The sequence below is a fragment of the Zeugodacus cucurbitae genome, chromosome 5 (assembly GCF_028554725.1).
Source record: "Zeugodacus cucurbitae isolate PBARC_wt_2022May chromosome 5, idZeuCucr1.2, whole genome shotgun sequence".
NCBI lineage: Eukaryota > Metazoa > Arthropoda > Insecta > Diptera > Tephritidae > Zeugodacus > Zeugodacus cucurbitae.
The window spans coordinates 20,680,542-20,700,103 of record NC_071670.1 but is presented as its reverse complement, the minus strand read 5'-3'; the positions used below and the strand labels follow the sequence as shown (position 1 = coordinate 20,700,103).

The 19,562-nt window shown below is 33.3% G+C and overlaps 2 protein-coding genes across 12 annotated transcripts; one reads left to right on the top strand and one right to left on the bottom strand.

Moving 5' to 3' along the window:
- Positions 1 to 324: 324 nt before the first annotated feature.
- LOC105215030 (paraplegin) lies at positions 325 to 10,971 on the bottom strand. 4 transcript variants are annotated; one of them, XM_054232301.1, is made up of 9 exons: positions 10,948 to 10,971; positions 4,112 to 4,438; positions 3,193 to 3,427; positions 2,452 to 2,585; positions 1,862 to 2,398; positions 1,534 to 1,804; positions 886 to 1,208; positions 618 to 809; positions 325 to 561 (listed from the first exon to the last, which is right to left on the bottom strand). In XM_054232301.1, exons 2-9 carry the CDS (start codon positions 4,364 to 4,366, stop codon positions 412 to 414), a joined length of 2,097 nt encoding a protein of 698 aa, XP_054088276.1. In that variant the 5' UTR covers positions 4,367 to 4,438; positions 10,948 to 10,971; the 3' UTR covers positions 325 to 411. The 4 variants fall into 4 exon arrangements, with proteins under 4 accessions (XP_054088276.1, XP_054088277.1, XP_011187072.1 ...); XM_054232302.1 differs by having other exon boundaries at positions 4,282 to 4,438; positions 10,948 to 10,969; XM_011188770.3 differs by lacking the exon at positions 10,948 to 10,971 and adding an exon at positions 4,502 to 4,857.
- Positions 10,972 to 12,129: 1,158 nt separating this feature from the next.
- On the top strand, positions 12,130 to 17,726 carry Rbf_1 (retinoblastoma family protein). Of its 8 annotated transcripts, none has more exons than XM_011188768.3 (15): positions 12,130 to 12,348; positions 12,418 to 12,557; positions 12,617 to 12,805; positions 13,207 to 13,564; positions 13,759 to 13,927; positions 13,984 to 14,006; positions 14,068 to 14,210; positions 14,508 to 15,034; positions 15,849 to 15,941; positions 15,996 to 16,081; positions 16,152 to 16,331; positions 16,397 to 16,511; positions 16,957 to 17,060; positions 17,116 to 17,265; positions 17,334 to 17,726. In XM_011188768.3, exons 1-15 carry the CDS (start codon positions 12,217 to 12,219, stop codon positions 17,502 to 17,504), a joined length of 2,580 nt encoding a protein of 859 aa, XP_011187070.1. In that variant the 5' UTR covers positions 12,130 to 12,216; the 3' UTR covers positions 17,505 to 17,726. The 8 variants fall into 8 exon arrangements, with proteins under 8 accessions (XP_011187070.1, XP_028897956.1, XP_028897960.1 ...); XM_029042123.2 differs by having other exon boundaries at positions 14,508 to 15,049; positions 17,113 to 17,265; XM_029042127.2 differs by having other exon boundaries at positions 12,614 to 12,805; positions 13,990 to 14,006; positions 14,083 to 14,210; positions 14,508 to 15,049; positions 17,113 to 17,265.
- The last annotated feature ends 1,836 nt before the right edge of the window (positions 17,727 to 19,562 follow it).

Here is a 19,562-nt window from a genome sequence, read left to right as displayed (position 1 = left end):
AATTCGAACATATTTTACTTCGTCAATGCCTTGGTAATACGCATTTGATGTATTATCTTAAATCTAATTATTATTTCCTTATTTTTCTGTCATAAATATAATATTCCAATTGTTGTACTTTCCTAGAGCCCTCAGTGAAATTGGACTACGAATTTCGAAGTCAGAATTGACAGTTTCACGAGAATTACAAACACTGTGGTACGTAGAATTCTAATTACTACATTTGTTTTAATAGGTACACAGTGACAACGTCGAAAACATTTTTCGATTAATCTTACAACCATCCAAATGAATACGTCGAAAGTCTTAATACAACAGAACAAGTTCTCGGTTTATACAATGGCTTTTTTTTCAACTTTTATTCACAAAACTTTAAAAACGTCAACACTAAGTAATTCATAAACACATAAATTATTCGTCTTTTTCCCCCAGATTTTTTAAAGACTTTTCGAATTCTACAGGCTCCAAAGCTCTATTTGCGACATCGTAAGCGGGTGGTCCAATCAGAGTAACTACCTCATCATAAGACAATGTTTCTTTCTCAAGCAGAGCTTCAGCCATCTAAAAATAAGTGAGGAGTAAAATAAAGAGGAAATGGGAATATATTTTGTTTATACTTTTTCTAGCTTATCCATGTTCATTTTCAATAGTTCCTCCGTTTTCTGGTATGCGGTGCTTACTAGAGTTTGAGCTTCCTTGTCGATAATCCTGTGTAGGTTTTCCGAAAATGGGTGATTGAAACTTCCACTTTCCTCTGCATCTGTTATATATATCGGTCCTATATTCGCATTCATTCCAAATTTCTTTATCTACACAGATAAAAAGTTCAGTTGTAAAATATCATTTGCTGCGGACTTGTGAATTTTAAATATTATTTTTTTTAACCTGAGCATATGCGATTTTCGTAACTTTCTCCAAATCATTTTGTGCTCCAGTTGTTATTTTGTTGAATATTATATTTTCAGCTGCCCTGCCGCCAAGTGCTACGCACATTTTATCAAAAAGCTCCTCCTTGCTATATAGTTTTTGTTCGCTAGGTGTATATTGTGCAAATCCCAATGCAAGACTTGTTCTGGGCACAATTGTCACTTTTAATAATATATCAGAATTGGGGAGAAGCCAACCAACGAGAGCATGCCCAGATTCGTGATAAGCAACAACTTTTCTTTCCACTGGTGAAAGAGCATGTGAGCGTTTTTCAGTTCCACCTGAATTTAAAAACGAATGATCAATCCATAGTTTACATCATATGTGCATATACTATATATAATAATGTTAGAATTTACTAGCAGGATCAAGCTTAGAGGGCGTCTGAGTTAAGGGTTCGAGATTTCCCACAAAATAACGCAATGAAAGAAAACAACCATTAAAACTTTTACATAATGTTAGAATCGATTATATATCATAATAGGGTTCAATAGGATTTTATCCTGCGTATAGCAAACTCGTCCCATTTTTCACAAACAATTTTCATTACAATATAAACAATGGTTTTAATTTATTATACTATATATTTAATATATTATAACTTACCTACAAGCCGCTCAACGGCATACTCCAAATTTTCTGCGGACACTTTAGTTTGACAATTTCGGGCTGCATGTAATGCAGCTTCGTTGCATACATTAGCTATATCAGCGCCTGAAAAGCCAGGTGTCAATCTAGCAAGTTTTCTTGAGAACTGTGCGGGCTCAGAATCCAGTTTAATATCAGATAAATGTTTTTCAAAAATTTCTTTACGTTCTTGTAGTGTGGGTAAGTCAATAAGTATATGGCGATCAAACCTACCAGGTCGAAGTAATGCCTAAAATACTTGCAATAAGTGCTTGTTTTAATAATTGTAAAGAGTAATTGTAGTTACCTTGTCTAATATGTCAGCACGATTGGTACTTGCAAGCATAAGAACTCCTTCTTTGGATGCCATACCATCCATTTCCACGAGTAGTTGATTTAGTGTTTGTTCTAATTCACCGGAACTGCCTTGGCCCATACTTTCCGTTCCAGATCGCTGACGCCCGATTGCATCGATTTCATCGATATATATTATGCATGGAGCTCGTTTTTTGCCTTCTTGAAAAAGATCACGTACCCTTGCTGCTCCAAGTCCGCCAATCATTTCAATAAATTCCGATCCGTTCATACTTAGGAAAGGCACTTGAGCTTCAGTAGCGACGGCTTTCGCCAACAATGTTTTTCCACAACCAGGAGGTCCCAGTAGCAATGCCCCCTTTGGCACTTTTGCTCCTAATCGTTGATACTTTTCTGGTGCTTTCAAGTAATCGACAAATTCTTTCACTTCTTGCTTGGCCTCCTGCAGGCCTGCTACATCTCTAAAAAGTACACCTCTTCCTCCTTCAAAAGGATCGACCAATGTGAATTTCGCCCTACCCATTTGAGACTGTTTACATAATATTAATTGTATGTTATTTATTTTTGTTTTAAAAAACTCACAAAGGAATCCATGCTTATAGGACTTCTGACTCCCTTCATTCTCGACGCGAGTGACATAAGCAATGCGAAGAACAAAATTAACACCATTATTCGTCCCGTTATATCACTATGTCTATCATAAGTAACAGCAACACCTACAATTGAATATTTAAACAATTATTATAAATGTACTAGGCGTATTAAATACTCTACGAATATGTGTATGCTTATAAACTTCAATTAATTGAGACTATGTTTTAACAACTGTGGTCAAAATGAGACAACCAAATTTATCATTTATTTGGATGATCTTGGCGTGCCTAGCTAATTGGAGAAAACTTTAAATTCCGATTATTTAGCGAGGTGAATTCGAAGTCTGCCGCGAGCAGACATACGAACACTTAGTGCAGTGAAAGGATCTGCAAACACAAAACAGGTTGTTCTAAACATTGATGGTGGTAAAGGAGGTTGATTCACGTTGGTGGGAATGTTGAAAATATCATAAATTATACATATTTTCAAATAAAATTTTAACCCCATTGGTCCCTTCTTATAGAAACGATACGATTGTTAACCTACCTGATATATACGTAGTATGTTTAAGTTGTTTCACAATACGTGAGTCAAGATATTATTGTTTTCATTTGTATACGTATGAGTAGGTGAGACAATTTGAAATTTTGAATTTTAATTAAAAATATAAATTTTCCCGAATTAATACTTACAATCTTCTGTACTATAACTAAATTAAAACGTACTTGCCTTCAGCAATACCAAGCCTTGATTCGATTTCTCGCAATTTTTCTTCAAATTTAGATGCATCAGCTATCGCCATGTGAAATATTGTAGATGTAACCTTTTTTCCTTTAATTATAGCACCATCATGTAAAATAATCGTCACCATCTCCATGTCCGGCCTTATAATGAGTTCTTTCACTTCGCCAGTAGATAACATGTGATGTACGAATTCATTCCAAGAAACATATCTCGTCGAACCCTCAAAAAGCAATAGGCAGAATAAGTTATTTATCCAGATAAAAACTTAAAATTTTATATAATATTTTCCTTTTGATAGAGGTTATAACTAAACTAAAACCAATTAATAACTTCAAAAATAATGGTTTTTCAAAGTTAATGGAAATAAATGTGTAAATTATTTTTCAAAAACTAAAAAATTCTGTTATTAGGAAGAAAGTGTGGTTGCAAACCAATTTCGCCCATTTTTCATTCATAACATCGAGGTATTTTTTTTGGTATTTTTCAACATAATGAGTTTTGGGCGTATTATTCGATTTCTCCCATCCATCCGTAGTGTTGAATGAGCTACTAAAGTGAAATGTATGCAGTATGTTTGGTTGATATAATTTTAGTAGTTTGCGAGATATGTGGAAAAGGTGTCAAGTGCCAAACAATACTTGTTACAAGTTTCATCAACCACAGACATTGATATAACAGACAGACATACAGATTCCAACTCGCTTCGTCTACCTGATTATATGTAACCCTATATCTAACTCATTTAGGTACGTATTAGTTAGCCGTTATGGAAACAAAACTATCATGCAGCATGTTGAAACTTTCAACTTCACACAATTTTATGTTACTAGCTTTTTGTGTGTCAATTTGAAACGGCCCACTAAGGATTATTTTACATAAACAATATTTGATATTCTTACTATACCTCAGGACGCTCTGCTCTAGGTGTTATAATTAACGACAAGAAGACCACTAGCATGTAAATAGCAAACATCCAAAGTAACGCTTTCGAGAGTATTGATTTCATTTTATCTTCGTTTTCGTTTTCATTTTTTTCGTTATTTTCATTTTTATTAGCATCATTCCGGTCATTACCATTTGTTTTATCGGTGTTTTCCTTGTCATTTGGAGGTTTATTGGAAGTAAACAAATTACTACAAGTGTGCAATCTTCGCACCATCAACGGGGATACATCACAAGACCTAGCAAGTAAATTCACTGCAGCTTTGTATTCAATGGCGAAATGGTTTATCTAAAAGTATATAAATGTACACATGACATTTATTACATGTTGTTTATAATAATATTGTCTAACCTTATTTTTTGGCAAGGACTGATTGGCGAGTCTAATGATATTACTATTGTAAAAATCAGTCGTACATTTCTTCACAAGTAAGTCTTTCACATTATATAACTGTTTTGCACATATTAAACTTAATTGACCTTGTATTTTAAACATCTCTTTTCTAATGAATGTTTTATTAACGTTAGTATTTAATCAATTGTGTTTTCTAATCTTTACGAAAAATAAAGAATTGTAAATGTAAATATTCAAACTTTTAGAGGTAGTAAATAGTATTGTTCATTGTTGATAGCTCGATAACTTTTAAGCAGTCGCCGGTAACGATTGTATTAACTACAAAATATCGAAAAATCAGTGTACCAACTAAAATAAACTTTATTTTTAATCCCAGCAGAAAATAATATGGTTATTTTTATAGGTAAAGTTGTTTTCTAATATTTTTAATCTGGTTCACGGTTGGGGGTTTGTAACTAAATTACTGGGGCGCCAAGATTTGAGGCAATTTTTAGGGTCGGCTTTAGTATACCGTCCCACGATTTCGGGGTTAAAATGGATATGGGCGGATAGAGGAGGATCTCCAGATCACGAATATATATAATTATTGCCGCCGCAAACTTATAGTTTCTGAGTTATTTGCAATTTAAGATTTAAAATTAATAATTTTTAACTCGTTATTTCTCCCTGTATATTGAATTTTCCACATATATTTTGCACTTTAAATATATTTACACTTCACACATTTGTTTATAAATATTTATTTTTAACTAATTATATTAAAATATGCTGTAAATGAGCATTTTACTTTTTGCACAATTTTGTTTATTTTACAATAAAAAAGGGTTGCATTCTGACACAAAATAGGTGTTACCATATCACATATTTTGTAAACGAATTATAAGAATCACAATAATGAAAAAGAAAGATTATACCCCAAATACAATAAACATAATGCATGTAATGTGTAATGTAAATTATTTTATTATTTCCCATATTTTGATAATATCCGGTGTTGGTTCGACCAGGGTTATTTTTTTGAAGCGCGGCCGAAGGCCGCCTCTGCAGAAAGTAGTTCTACGCGGAAGAACTTGTTATTCCACCTCTTTGATAACTCCCGGTGTTGGCTTGACCAGGGTTATTTTTTTGAAGCGCGGCCGAAGGCCGCCTCTGCAGAAAGTAGTTCTACGCGGAAGAACTTGTTATTCCACCTCTTTGATAACTCCCGGTATTGGCTCGACCAGGGTTATTTTTTTGAAGTGCGGCCGAAGGCCGCCTCTGCAGAAAGTAGTTCTACGCGGAAGAACTTGTTATTCCACCTCTTTGATAACTCCCGGTGTTGGCTCGACCAGGGTTATTTTTTTGAAGCGCGGCCGAAGGCCGCCTCTGCAGAAAGTAGTTCTACGCAGAAGAACTTGTTATTCCACCTTTTTGATAATCCCCGGTGTTGGCTCGACCAGGGTTATTTTTTTGAAGCACTTATAAATTTTGAAACCTTGGTATTTTTTTGTAGTTAGAATGTTTACTTAAAACCTTGGTATTTTTTTGTAGTTAGAATGTTTACTTAATAACTATTTATTGGGTATTTGTTTTCTTCATTTTGGGAATTTTATTCATTTTGATTATTTTTAATCGATGCATGTGGCAACACTTATGTTCTGTCATCTTGCAACCGTTTTGTTATTTTACAAATAAACAGAATTCTGCATAAAATTAAATGTTTATTTACAGCAAATTTTGATATAATTTGTTAAAAATAAGTATGTAGAAACAAATTAATGAAGTGTAAATATATTTAAAGTGCAAAATATATGTGAACAATTTAATATACAGTGAGAAATAACGTGTTGAAAATTGTTAATTTTAAATCTTAAATTGCAAATAACTCAGAAACTATAAGTTTGCGGCGGCAATAATTATATATATTCGTGATCTGGAGATCCCCCTCTATCCGCCCATATCTATTTTAACCCCGAAATCGTGGGACGGTATACTAAAGTTTTCCCAATTTTTATGTTAAATAACCCAAAATAAACATATTTTAATAAATAAAAAAATTGATATCCCGCACCGCTACGAGATATTCGCACATGAATGTCGGATAATAGCGGTTACTTTTTTGAAGCGAAGCCGGAGGCCCCCAATGCAGAAAGTGGTGACACATAATTTTAACGCTCGATATCTCGTAAACGGTGCGAGATTTATAATAATTTTTATTTCTTAAAGAGTGTTTCTTTTGGAAGGGTTTTATTTTCCGATTACTATGGCGCCACGATCTGAGGGCACCGTTGGAAAGAGGACGTTCTCCCGATTAAAAAATATATAGAATTATAGGTACCGCAGACGCCTTTTAGATTTATGTGTTTACAATTATGCGGAAAACGAGCGCTGCCACATTGTAGATACCATATATAAATTCATCCATAAATTCCTCTTTTTGCGAAAATTCCTCTTTTTTTGCCAAAATTCCTCTTCTTTTATTTAACAAAATAAATGTTAAAAATCATATCGAGGACAGTCTCTTATTTTGCTAACACTTGTATTGGCTTGACCAGAAAAGAGTTCTACGCGAAAAAACTTCGAACACACCTGGTTTTGGCTCCACCAGGGTAATTTTTTTTAAGCGCGGCCGAAGGCCGCCAGTACAGAAAGAGGTTCTACCCGAAAAAAAACTTTGGACATCCCGGTTTTGGCTCGACCAGGGTTATTTTTTTACGCGAAAAAAAACTTTGGACATCCCGGTTTTGGCTCGACCAGGGTTATTTTTTTAAAGCGCGGCCGAAGGCCGCCGGTACAGAAAGGTGTTCTATGCAAAAAAACTTTGGACACCCTGGTTTTGGCTCGACCAGGGTTATTTTTTAAAGCGCGGCCGAAGTCCGCCAGTGCAGAAAGGAGTTCTACACGAAAAAAACTTCGGACATCCATGGAAAGATTTTGTATATACATACTTGATGCAGAAGAAAGTTCTACGACAAAAAACTATGATATGCAAATAAATAAAACACAGTCATTAAAAAATCTATCATCTATGGTTTCTAACATGTGGCAACGCTCGGTTTCCACATAATTGTAAACACAGAAACCTTTTCAACTATTAGTGTGATAAGTGATTTTTAAACTAAGTAATTTCTCCTCTTCTTTCCCCCGATATCCCACTCGGAGGTTGTCAAACCCCGACCGCCAAAGTAATCGGAATCGTGCCTTATTTTGGGCTAATTAATATAAAAATGTCCTCAATTCTTGACGCCCCAGTAACTAAAATCATGCCCATTGTTGATAGCTCGATAACTTTGAATTGATATGTTTATATTTCGAACGCAATTATTTTTAATGCGAACGCTACTCTGCAAAAACAAACGCAAAACCAACGATAGACAAACTATTGTGAAAAATCTGGAGAAAATATAGTTTGAATTTTCTTTCAGTAAACAATTTCAGTAAAGGCTATATTCGCGCAATGTGGGGTCCAAAATCGTCGCCTTGTACGTATGTACATTCAAAAAACGCATAGCACGAAATCAGTACATACGTCCTTTAAACGAAGTTGAAATGATGGTTTATGATTCAACGTCGAAACCATATCCCTATTAGTGATGCCGTTTGAAAGACAAAGGTTAAGAAGTTTCATTCTAGATTCTACGAAAGATGTTTTTTCGAAGGACCCGTATTCTGAAATAATGTTTATGAAAAACTGACATCTAATGTTGATACTGTTCACACTAGCTTCAGCTAGTTATAAAATAGTTATGGCTAAATGCTTGGAAATTGCTGTTCTGAACTGTCAGCAATTTTCTGGCGAACTAAAAGATGGCATGACACGAAACTCTATCATATTTCGCTGAACCGAATTCCCTGAACTATCATTTTAAGTTGGTAGCAATGCGAAATCTGGAAACTTTTGACAGTTCATATCAATTCATAGCAATTTCCGTTGCATCAGGGTGTATAAGATCAGTAATTGATCCAATATATTTTCAATAATTCATTTCACAAATTTAAAGTCGGTCATAATTTGTACTAAAATTGCGAACTGTGGCTGACAAACCCTCCCTTTTTAAAACATTTTTTGTATTGTAAATGCTTTTGAACTGAAGTTAATAAACCTTAAAAATTGCATCGTGCTGATATTCTTGCGACCTGATGATTTCTTGCGACTAGTGTTTACCAATAAAGTGCTGAACACATAGACGACGATAAGCGACGAGCGACATCTGTCAAATATTAATATACACGTGTTCTTATGGGCACAGCTTTTCAGACAACAGCACGACTTCGCGCCAAAGGAGTTGAAGTCTTCGCTGTCCAAAATTAGAAATGTTTTTAATTTTGCAGACGGCAATAGCCGTTGTAGAGCTGTCACTAATATGTGAAATGTAAAATTATTCAAAGTATGACGTTATTTTGCAACAATACAATACCAACTTTTTTTAGTTAAATGGCAAAATTCATTAACCCAAGTTTTTAAATGTATAAGAGAGAGATGCACGTACTACAATGATCCGTTAAAAAATCGACGCCATGGCCGCCATTCATTTAAAAAGAAAATTTGAAGTGAGTGGAATTAAAGTATAAAAGTCCCTTGAAATACCCACGTCAAGCATTGCAAATGTGTGAGTAAAGTTCACCCGTGTTTTGCTCGCAAACGTTCAACACGTCAAGCATCATTTTATATTTGCTCTGAATGAGTTCGGTTGTCATGTAAACATCGGATGATGAAAAAATCGCTTTTATTGGCATCTGAAACATAATCCCTAAAATAAATTCCTATTGCTTACTCTTCTCATCCCGATTACTATATACTTAATTTTTATTGTATCATAATGCTAGCATTGCTGCGTTCAATGTACTACAATATGCAATTTATTTCGCCCGCGCACCCGTCCATGTTAAAAGTCAGAACGCAAATGAGTTTTTTTTTGTCAAGCATGAGTGAAATATCACAATTTTTGGAATTTCATCAAGCAGAACCGACAACAAATCTGTGTAGCGTACGCGTAGCCGACAAAAGCCGTCGAGACCAATACAATTAAAGCTGGTTCTTGGAAAGCAAAGCGATCTGCGACACACATCTGGTGCGTACATACAAACACAAACTTGCAAAACAAAAAAGAGAAGCAGAACAAAGATTATGCCACTTTCGGCAGATAGGTGAGTTGATAATATCAAACCTTACATATGTATATGTATGTATTTGATTGGCGTTCAACCGTTTAGCCGGTTATAGCCGAATCGATGAGAGCGCGCCATTATCTCTCTTTCCTTCGCAGTTCGATACATATGTATATACTAAACATAAAATCTTTTGTTAGAAAATTCTTTCATATAAAGCTTACTTTTATCTTTTTACAACTCTTTTCAGATATTGGCAAGCCTCGGAAGAAAAACTTAAGCTTAAACAGTACTTTTAATAGTAACACAAACGATAGTACAAAAATAGCGCCTCCAGGCAGAGGACTCATAGAAATATATTATATTGCTTTAATATACACCAACATTGCAATAATTACAACATAATGAATGCTTATGGTGATAACAATATACATAATTCGGAACAACAAAGCGGTGTAAAGTATTACTCCCATATATAAAGGTAGTTGGTATGGGTGCGGGTAATCCTACCAGCAGTTCTTCAAGACATACAACGGCAATCGCTCATCAATCGTACAATACAAATTCCAACTAGAATTCGCCTACTGATTGAATTAGCACTCGTTACGTTACGATCTATATACGATTTTTGTTACTCTCTGACACAAAGGACACGAGTGCTTATTCAATCATGCCGCGAATTCTAGTTCGAATTTGTATTGTACGATTTCAAAACTAAAACAAAATAATAATTTTGTATTCATATTATTTAAAAGATCATTATACTTAATACTTCCCATGCTTATAATAATGGTGGATAATAATAATGTAACATTTGTAGCAATCAATCACTACTCAGCAACCACACCGGCAGCAGCAGCAACAAGCAGCACATTCGCAATAGCACTAAATTTATTAATCCAAATGTGAAATATTGTTAAATTAGCATCTATATACAAATGAATGTACGAATATTTGTAACTATCGTGATAGTAGTAATACTTAAAACTTTTGAGAAATTGTAAATTATAAAAATTTAATAATTAATACTGACTTTATATGTATAATATGTAAATTTTGTCAATGTATAAATGATAGCCGCAAAAACGTTTGAAAAAATTAAAGTTTACGTTGTACTGATATACTAATATTTAAAAATAAATTTATAATAATTATTAATAATGTAAAATCCCTTACTAATTTATACATGTAAATATGTCATATTGTTAAATAAACAAAAATAAAAAAATATGAACTTATTTATAGAGCCAGCAAGCTAATCACACCGACGCGTTGTTAAAGAGAAGAAGTGGTAATATTTGCTAGAACAAGAGTGATCACAAAAATAATACGGGCTTTTTTGTACTGGTAATTACCGTTCCATAAGATAAGTAACTGCAATTTGCTATAAATATAAAATAATATCAGTCACAAATTATTAATACGCACTTACATCCACTCACTTCAATTTTGTTTTTTTTTTTTCGTATGAATGCTGGCCATGGCGGAGATTTTGATTCATCATTGTTCATTGTAGTACGTACATCTCTCTCTTATACATACAAAAATTAGGGTTAATGAATGTTGCCACTCTAACTACCGAGATTGCCATTTAACTACAAAAAGTTACTATTGCGTATGCGTTGGTAAAAGCTGAAAAGCTTTGCATGTGTAGTGGTGTATGAGTTAGCTCCGTTTTGTAGGGTGCCTTCCCTAAATAAAAGCGTCAGCGGCAAATGACTGTCAAAAAATTCTCATGTCCATACAATTTGTATGGCGCATACCGAAATAACGCGACGGCGACGCTGAGCGGTTGAAAACTTCTATTTTAACAGAGCGTTTCGAAGTAAAGTTGGCTGCTAAAACAAAGTTTCTCTGTACAATAAAATTTTACAACAACAATTCAAGTAAACATTTTGATATTTGACGTAAAGTTGCCGCTTTTATTTACCCGGACGTTACACGGGAAACAAATTGTTACGGGAAACGGGAAAACAGCGTTAGGGATGGCGCATCGACGTTAACGTTAAGCGGTAAAAAACGTTCCGCCAACGCTTTTATTTAGGAAAGGCAGTTACTCTATCCGTTTTGTAGGGATGCGGGCGAGCAAAAGTACGAATACTGTAACGGATTTCCAAAATCTCGACAATTCTCTTATCAGAACTGTGTCTTGCTGCCAGTCCGACAGCCCTTATATAATCGATTGTTAGCGATACATCGCCACTCGAACATTCTGGCAACTATCGATGTCTTGATACATCTGGCAAGTTATCGATTTCGATAGTCAATTCTAGTTTGTTCTGGTGCCATTTTCGTTACAATACAAATTGATTTTATAAAGTTTTAGCTACTTTTACAACCTGTGGCAACGATAATGATTCCCGCCTTTTTGTGACATTTACAACATTGTGAATTTATATATATAAACCTATGTATATATTTGACACATAGTAGTGAAAAGGATGGTGTCATTGGGAAACAAAATATGTATATTTTTATGGCGGTGAACACAGTAATAAGAGTTTGGTAATGATTTCACAAGATTTAATTGTGTATCCTTTGATTTTGCTTGCATTTTAAATAATATTATTGGAGGAGTGTTGGATCAGAAGAAAATAATACTAAGTGTGTAAATAGCTCTAAAGATGTCGGTTAATAAGGCTGCTAACTTGCGTTCTCAATATGAGGACTTGTGTAGAGAACTCAATATGGATAGGGAGACTGAGGATATGTCGTGGAAAATGTTCGAGGAAGTGTTGCAGCGTTCAACATTGGAGGTACAAAATAAACGATGGAAATTGTTAGACTACAATTATTATTTCACATATTTATTATTTTATAAATAGGGTGAACCTTTACACTGGTTTTGTTGTGCACTGTATGCTGCCTGCAGATTATCTTACACCCCTACAGTGGGTGAATCTAATGCAATAGTTATGGGTAATTGCATCTCCCTTAACAAAATGCTTCGATGTTGTGATATAAGGTAAAATACTTAAGTATAAATTTCAATAAGTTTTCATTAATTATTGATTTGTTTAGTAGTATATCGCAATTCATATTGAAAATAAAAGTTTGGCATGAAATGGCAAATTTACCATGCAGTTTTCTACGCCAAATTGAAAGATTGGAACGAACTCCGGGAATAACATTTCATCTTTACTGTAGATACAATGATATTTTCGAAAAGTTATTCATTTCATCGCGTAACGATAAAAAGAATACAAAATACAGGTATGTAGCAACAAAAAAAAATTACGTGTATGTAACCATTTGAAATATAATAATGAAATTTACTATTAATTTAGAAGAAATATGGCGTATTTTTTGAGTTGTTTAGACAATCAAGTATTTTTTTTATCTACATTTGTTTTACAAAATTTAAAAGTAAAAAAGTTTAATTAAAACTTTATATTAAAAAAAATTTATAATTTTTCCAATAACAATTCAGTTTACATGAGTTTTTTTGGTTTTCTCTCTGCCAGAGCTATAAAAAAATTTTACAATTTTTATTATACATATGTACATAAAAAATATTTATAGTTCTTCCATTTGTTTATAATAATATTGTTAACATTTGTGCTAAGTGTTAGTCAAATCATCTTTTAAATTACGTATTTTATATTTATTTTAAGGTCTGTTGCAAGATGTTCATCCACCAAGTTGTATGACTTATGTTGGTGTCTATATTTATGTGCCAAGAATGAAGACCCCAGTTATAATATGGATATTGTAACATCCTTTCATTTGTTGCTGTGTTGCATAGATCTAATATATTTAAATGTGCTAGGAGAAAATCGTGTAGATCTCGTTAACAGGAATTTTGTGGGCATTCCGGAGAAATGGGGTACATCGTTATATGATCCCCAACAGCTTCACAACCATTGTATTATCGGAGCGCTATGCACTTTAGCTGGAGCTTTGTCCAATGATGCTAAAGACATGAAAGAAAATCACTGTAAAAGGATTTTTACCAAATTTTTCAAAACAAAGGTAAACTATTTTGTTACATCCATATAAAATTTATTTATTACACTATAACACACGACGTGAGTATTGAACTAAACTAATTTTTTTCTGGGAGATTGAGTCATAAGTAAAAAATAGATTCTCCATTTTTTCTCCGAATTTGAAATATTTGCCTTCGAGGCATTGAGAGCTCTTACTAAACGAATTTGTAATTGCAGACAATACATGGAAACGAGGAAACATTTTTAGGAATTATTTCCAATGAAAACTTCGAACGGAATGTAAAATCTTTAAATAGTGCTTATGAGCAGTATGTACTCAGCGTTGGGGAATTCGATGAAAGAATCTTGCTTAACAATCCTAATTGTAGGAAGTTAAGCAGTTCAGGTCAGTTACACACACATTTTCTTATATAAGACAAAACTAATTGAACTATTTTACAGATGCAGGAGTGGAAGGTCATACCGTAAGTCAACCGATATTTGTATTAGTGACGTATTTGACTGTATTATATTTTATTTAACAAGGCGACAAATCCACAGACGCCTTACACTCGTAAACATAGTTTGCCGAACAAAGAAGATGTACCAGAACCAGTAGCCAGTGCAACTAACAATGTAAAAAAGCTTAAAGATATAGCGAAAATTTCCGGACCAACAGAATTTATAAGGTATATATATTATTTAATTACTAAAAATAACTCCGCTTCCCTTATTTGAGTTGTAAAAAAAATTACTTATGAACTACTTGCGACAAATTTAATTGGTTGAATTTAATACAATACATAGATTAAAAATATACATACATATATTTTTCACTCACTCCTAAACAGGCAGCAAAAACTTGCTTATATCGGATTCTTTCTTATACTCAAATTGTTCTTATACAATAAACTCTATTACAAATTTACAAAAATAAAATTTAATATTATATCTGTAATATTCATAATAATATCCTTTCTTTGCAGTCAAGCTGGTGTGGAAACTTTAAATAAAATTTCTGAAAAATTGACTCAAATGCAAAATGAATTCAATTCAGCATTGAATAATGCGGACGTCGGTAATCGATTTAAGACGGCAGAATCGTTATTTTTTTATTTATTGGACAAAATTTTGCGAGTAGAAACCAGAACAAAACCTAATATAAATATCAAAATATTATTGAGCACTGAAACTTTTATAACAACGCTCATCGTCTGCTGTGTGGAAATTGTACTTGATGCATATCAATCGCAAAAGAAATTTCCATGGGTCTTAACGTGCTTCAATATATCTGCTTACCATTTTCATAAGATTATAGAAATAGTTGTAAGGAGCCATGATGAACTGTTGTCGCGGCCGTTGATTAAACATTTAAATTGCATTGAAGAGACTTGCCTTGAATCATTAGCTTGGAAGTGTGAATCGCCCTTGTGGGACATCATTAGAACTTCTGCGTTGCCCACATGGTCTGATGTAGATGTTGATAATTTAGCAAAACGAAATCAACCTCAAAGTAAGATATCAAAACGTATGTGTTATTGGCTTATAATAATGTGTATTAAGTTTAATTTATATTATTCTATTAATCGGAATCCTAAACAAATGCTAATTGTGTAACGATACTAGTGCAAGTGCTATAGGTAACCGTGTACCACAATATATCACTGAGTAGTCAGTCGCCATTTTTACTATTATCCCTTATAATAAATATATATATATATATATATTAGTTTTCCGAAATAACGAATATTCGTTTTAACGAAAACCGCTTATAACGAACAAGCAAATTTGTTACATTGACATTTACGTTAAATAACGAACATCGGGGATTTGTAAGTAATTGGTTTAACAAACAACATGAAGAAGACATATGAAGAAAGAGAAAAAAAATTAAATAACATCGAACCAGAATTAAAAATAAAACTTGAAAAAATTCAAAAGAAATGTGCAGATGGAAAAAATGTTGAATTTTATAAAAAAACTTAAAAATATTGATCAGTGCCAAATAGAAGTATAAGTGTCAGAATTGGTCCATTTTGGAAGAATTTATTGGATTTGGTTTGTTATGGCTTTTCATTTTTTAACAAATAATTAATAAAACAATTTATTAAACTACAATTTAAGGATATTTAACTCATTTTTATTGAAAAACATGCCGTGAGTACTCGAATTAACGAAAAATTCGATGTAACGAACAGGACTGACAATTAATGTGTTCGTTATTTCGGAAAACTACTGTTTATATATAGTACATATATAGTTTTTTTTTATTGAATATAGCAACGAATTAATAGTAATCTAAGTTAATTTTTTTCTTTCAATTTCAGTACAGCAGTCCCCCAATTGTTCAGCTTATGAAACATTTAGTTCTGTAATTGTCAATGAGTCCACACGAAGAGATCTCTTTAATAGTGCACGAGGTGAAATTTACAATTTTAATTTTATTTTCCAGTAATTAAAGTATTACATTTCAGAAAGCTCTAATGCAAGAGAAACACTTGTAAAAAAACCGTTGGAAGGAGCTAAGCCCACAGCGTCATTGACAATATTTTGTAGAAAAGTAAGTTATTGCTAATGGCTATTTTTCATAATTCGATGCATATATTTTTTATTATATTTCAAAATTACAGTTCTATAAACTGGCATGGATTAGATTGAAGGAGTTGTGTCGTGAACTAAAGTTGGCTGAGGAACCACATTTAAATAAATTATGGACCCTTTTTGAATATTCAATAACCCAAAGGACAGAGTTGATGCAAGATCGTCATTTAGATCAAATGCTAATGTGTGGCATTTATTTATATATAAGGGTTCGTATATGCAAATAGTATGTACCATATGTTTTGGTGAAAATTATGCTTTTTTTTATTTTTAGGTGCAGGATATAAAATGTAAGTCTTTTACGGACATAATGAAGTTTTATAGAAAACAACCTCAAGCGCAAAGTCGCACCTATAGGGAGGTTCTAATTGAAACGGCTGACGAAAAGAGTAAGTTAAACTAATTTATATATTTTTATAATTTATCATATTTGGGTGGTCGCTTAAGAAGTATTGAATACTATTTGTTTTTTGCATCTTACAATCAACATATTTATATATGAAGAACGCTATTAGTCTTTGAGTCTTGGAAAAGACCTATGTGCATTGTGCTGCAATCATCAAATATGTGGAAGAATTCAATGACATTTTTAAATAATTTAAAATAATATTAAGCTACCTTCTAATTTTGTACATAGAAAATAATTTAATACATTTTCATGAAATGAAGCAAATATATGAATGTCTTATCCCTTATATCTTTTTTTTAATATCTTATAAAAATGTACAAATTTTGCAGGGTATGCAAGATTTTGTTAAATTTTCAATAATTCATATTATTATTATTTCAACAAAATTTCCCTGCATTAATGTGATGAATATCTTTTATTTTCAGATGGATCGCATGCAAAATATCGGGACATAATATATTTTTATAATAATATATATGTTAAGAATTTAACTCCGTATGCACTTAATTTTAGTGGGAGACAACAAGCGGTATGTTATTAATTTCGTTATATAGACTGTATTAAAATATTAAACATTTCAGCAGCAGAATGTGCCCTTGTCTCCCCATCCGACGGAGAAGCAGTCATATCCGCGAAAATTATCAAATAATCTAATAACAGTATCGAGAATGGAAAAATCCGAGCATTCACATTCGCCTTTTCTAACATATGAATTTTCGAAAAGTCCTGGGAAAGTACGTTGCAGTTACGTTTTAAAATAATTTCAATACTTCTATTGACCATTTCTTATTTTTCCCATTAGAACCTTGAGGAACTGAATTATTTTATACGTAAAGGAAAAAGAAATTTACCTTTTACTGAATTCGATGGCAGTGATGGACATATCATTGAAAGTAAAATTGCGAAGAAAACGCCAGTATTTTTACAAAAATGCAGAGGAGTTTTGCAGGATAGACAAGAAGATATAAAGTGAAATTATTTTTAATTAATAGTACATAACTAATTTAAATTAACTGTTTTAAAACTTCTGATCTTGCAGCTATTTTATGAAATGGCTGTCATTAAAAGTTGCAAATGAAGAATTTAGCTGTAACTCTAATTATAAATAAGCGACAACATAGGTACATATAATATATGTATGTATATACATACATTAATAAATCAAATTCATATTAACATAATTGGGAAAAAACAATTGGTAAGCTGGTTTTCTGATAATAAAATGGCGGAATTAAGATCTTGCAAACTATCCCGAGTCGAAGTTTTGTAAAGGAGAAACATGATATAAATTCCATTTAGAAGTTCCTGCCAATAATTCACTTGCCAAATTCTAATCGAGAAACACATTTATTTATTAATATTGATACTAGCTGCTGAGTTGTCTATATTCTGAAAGAGAGACCGAAAAAAATGGTAAACCACAAAACGGAATTACATACCTGATTCCGTTTTTGATTAGATAATCCTGCTCTTGAAAAGAAAAAAATATATACAAATATGTATTAAACTAGCAGACCCGGCCACACGTTTTTGTGGCTAAGGTATACATTAAATTAAGTTGGTCCAATCTTGGCTTCGGCGACGATATTGATTACTGGAGGTTGATTTATGTTACTCACACTACTTTTAATTGCAAAGTGAATGGTGATAGTACAGGCAATTTTATATAGTTTGGGATAATTGACTACGTCATCCTGGTTTGTAGCTGTGTCAACTCTCTTGGACCGAAATTCTAAATTGTCGCATTAAGATCATCGATATCTTTTTTTACCACCAATATATGAAGGTCATTCAATCAGTCATTTATGGTTATCATATTGAGGTTTCATGTCAGGAAAACTTCTCTTTCGAGTCAATGAAGTGACGGAAATATGTTGGAAATGCTATGCCATCGAGGTGTCAACTGCGACCCTACCATTTCTAACTGATTCTACAATCGCAATTTGATATTGTTGCAAAAACACTCATATGTTAGTTGTTAATTGGCGATTCTTTATGTGTCGCCACAAATTAAATGATTTTAGGCATGCGATTAGCCCGTCAGTAACAGTTGATCCAGGAATAATTGGAAGAGTCTGGCGTAAATCACCCGCTAACAGAATCCTGGCTCCACCAAAAACGTTCATCGACAATCAAGATCTTTTAAAGTCCTGTGCAATACCTCCAGCGACTTCTTGAATATTTGGAAAATCTTCGTTATAGCGCTATTTTTCGGTTTTAACTGGTGTTTCGTTCATTTGCAATTTAGGAGTAATTTCAAGGCCGAATGTGTCGTTTGTTTGCCTACTAACAGGTGCCAAGTTGCCCCTATTCCCGTTAACCTTGTATGGTATGGGATAAAATTTTTTAAAAAATCATTTTTTTTTATTTGTTAAATCGAATGTAACGGGTGATTTTTTTGAGGTTAGGATTTTCATGCATTAGTATTTGACAGATCACGTGGGATTTCAGACATGGTGTCAAAGAGAAAGATGCTCAGTATGCTTTGACATTTCATCATGAATAGACTTACTAACGAGCAACGCTTGCAAATCATTGAATTTTATTACCAAAATCAGTGTTCGGTTCGAAATGTGTTTATCGACAAATTTTGTTCAGCGATGAGGCTCATTTCTGGTTGAATGGCTACGTAAATAAGCAAAATTGCCGCATTTGGGGTGAAGAGCAACCAGAAGCCGTTCAAGAACTGCCCATGCATCCCGAAAAATGCACTGTTTGGTGTGGTTTGTACGCTGGTGGAATCATTGGACCGTATTTTTTCAAAGATGCTGTTGGACGCAACGTTACGGTGAATGGCGATCGCTATCGTTCGATGCTAACAAACTTTTTGTTGCCAAAAATGGAAGAACTGAACTTGGTTGACATGTGGTTTCAACAAGATGGCGCTACATGCCACACAGCTCGCGATTCTATGGCCATTTTGAGGGAAAACTTCGGAGAACAATTCATCTCAAGAAATGGACCCGTAAGTTGGCCACCAAGATCATGCGATTTAACGCCTTTAGACTATTTTTTGTGGGGCTACGTCAAG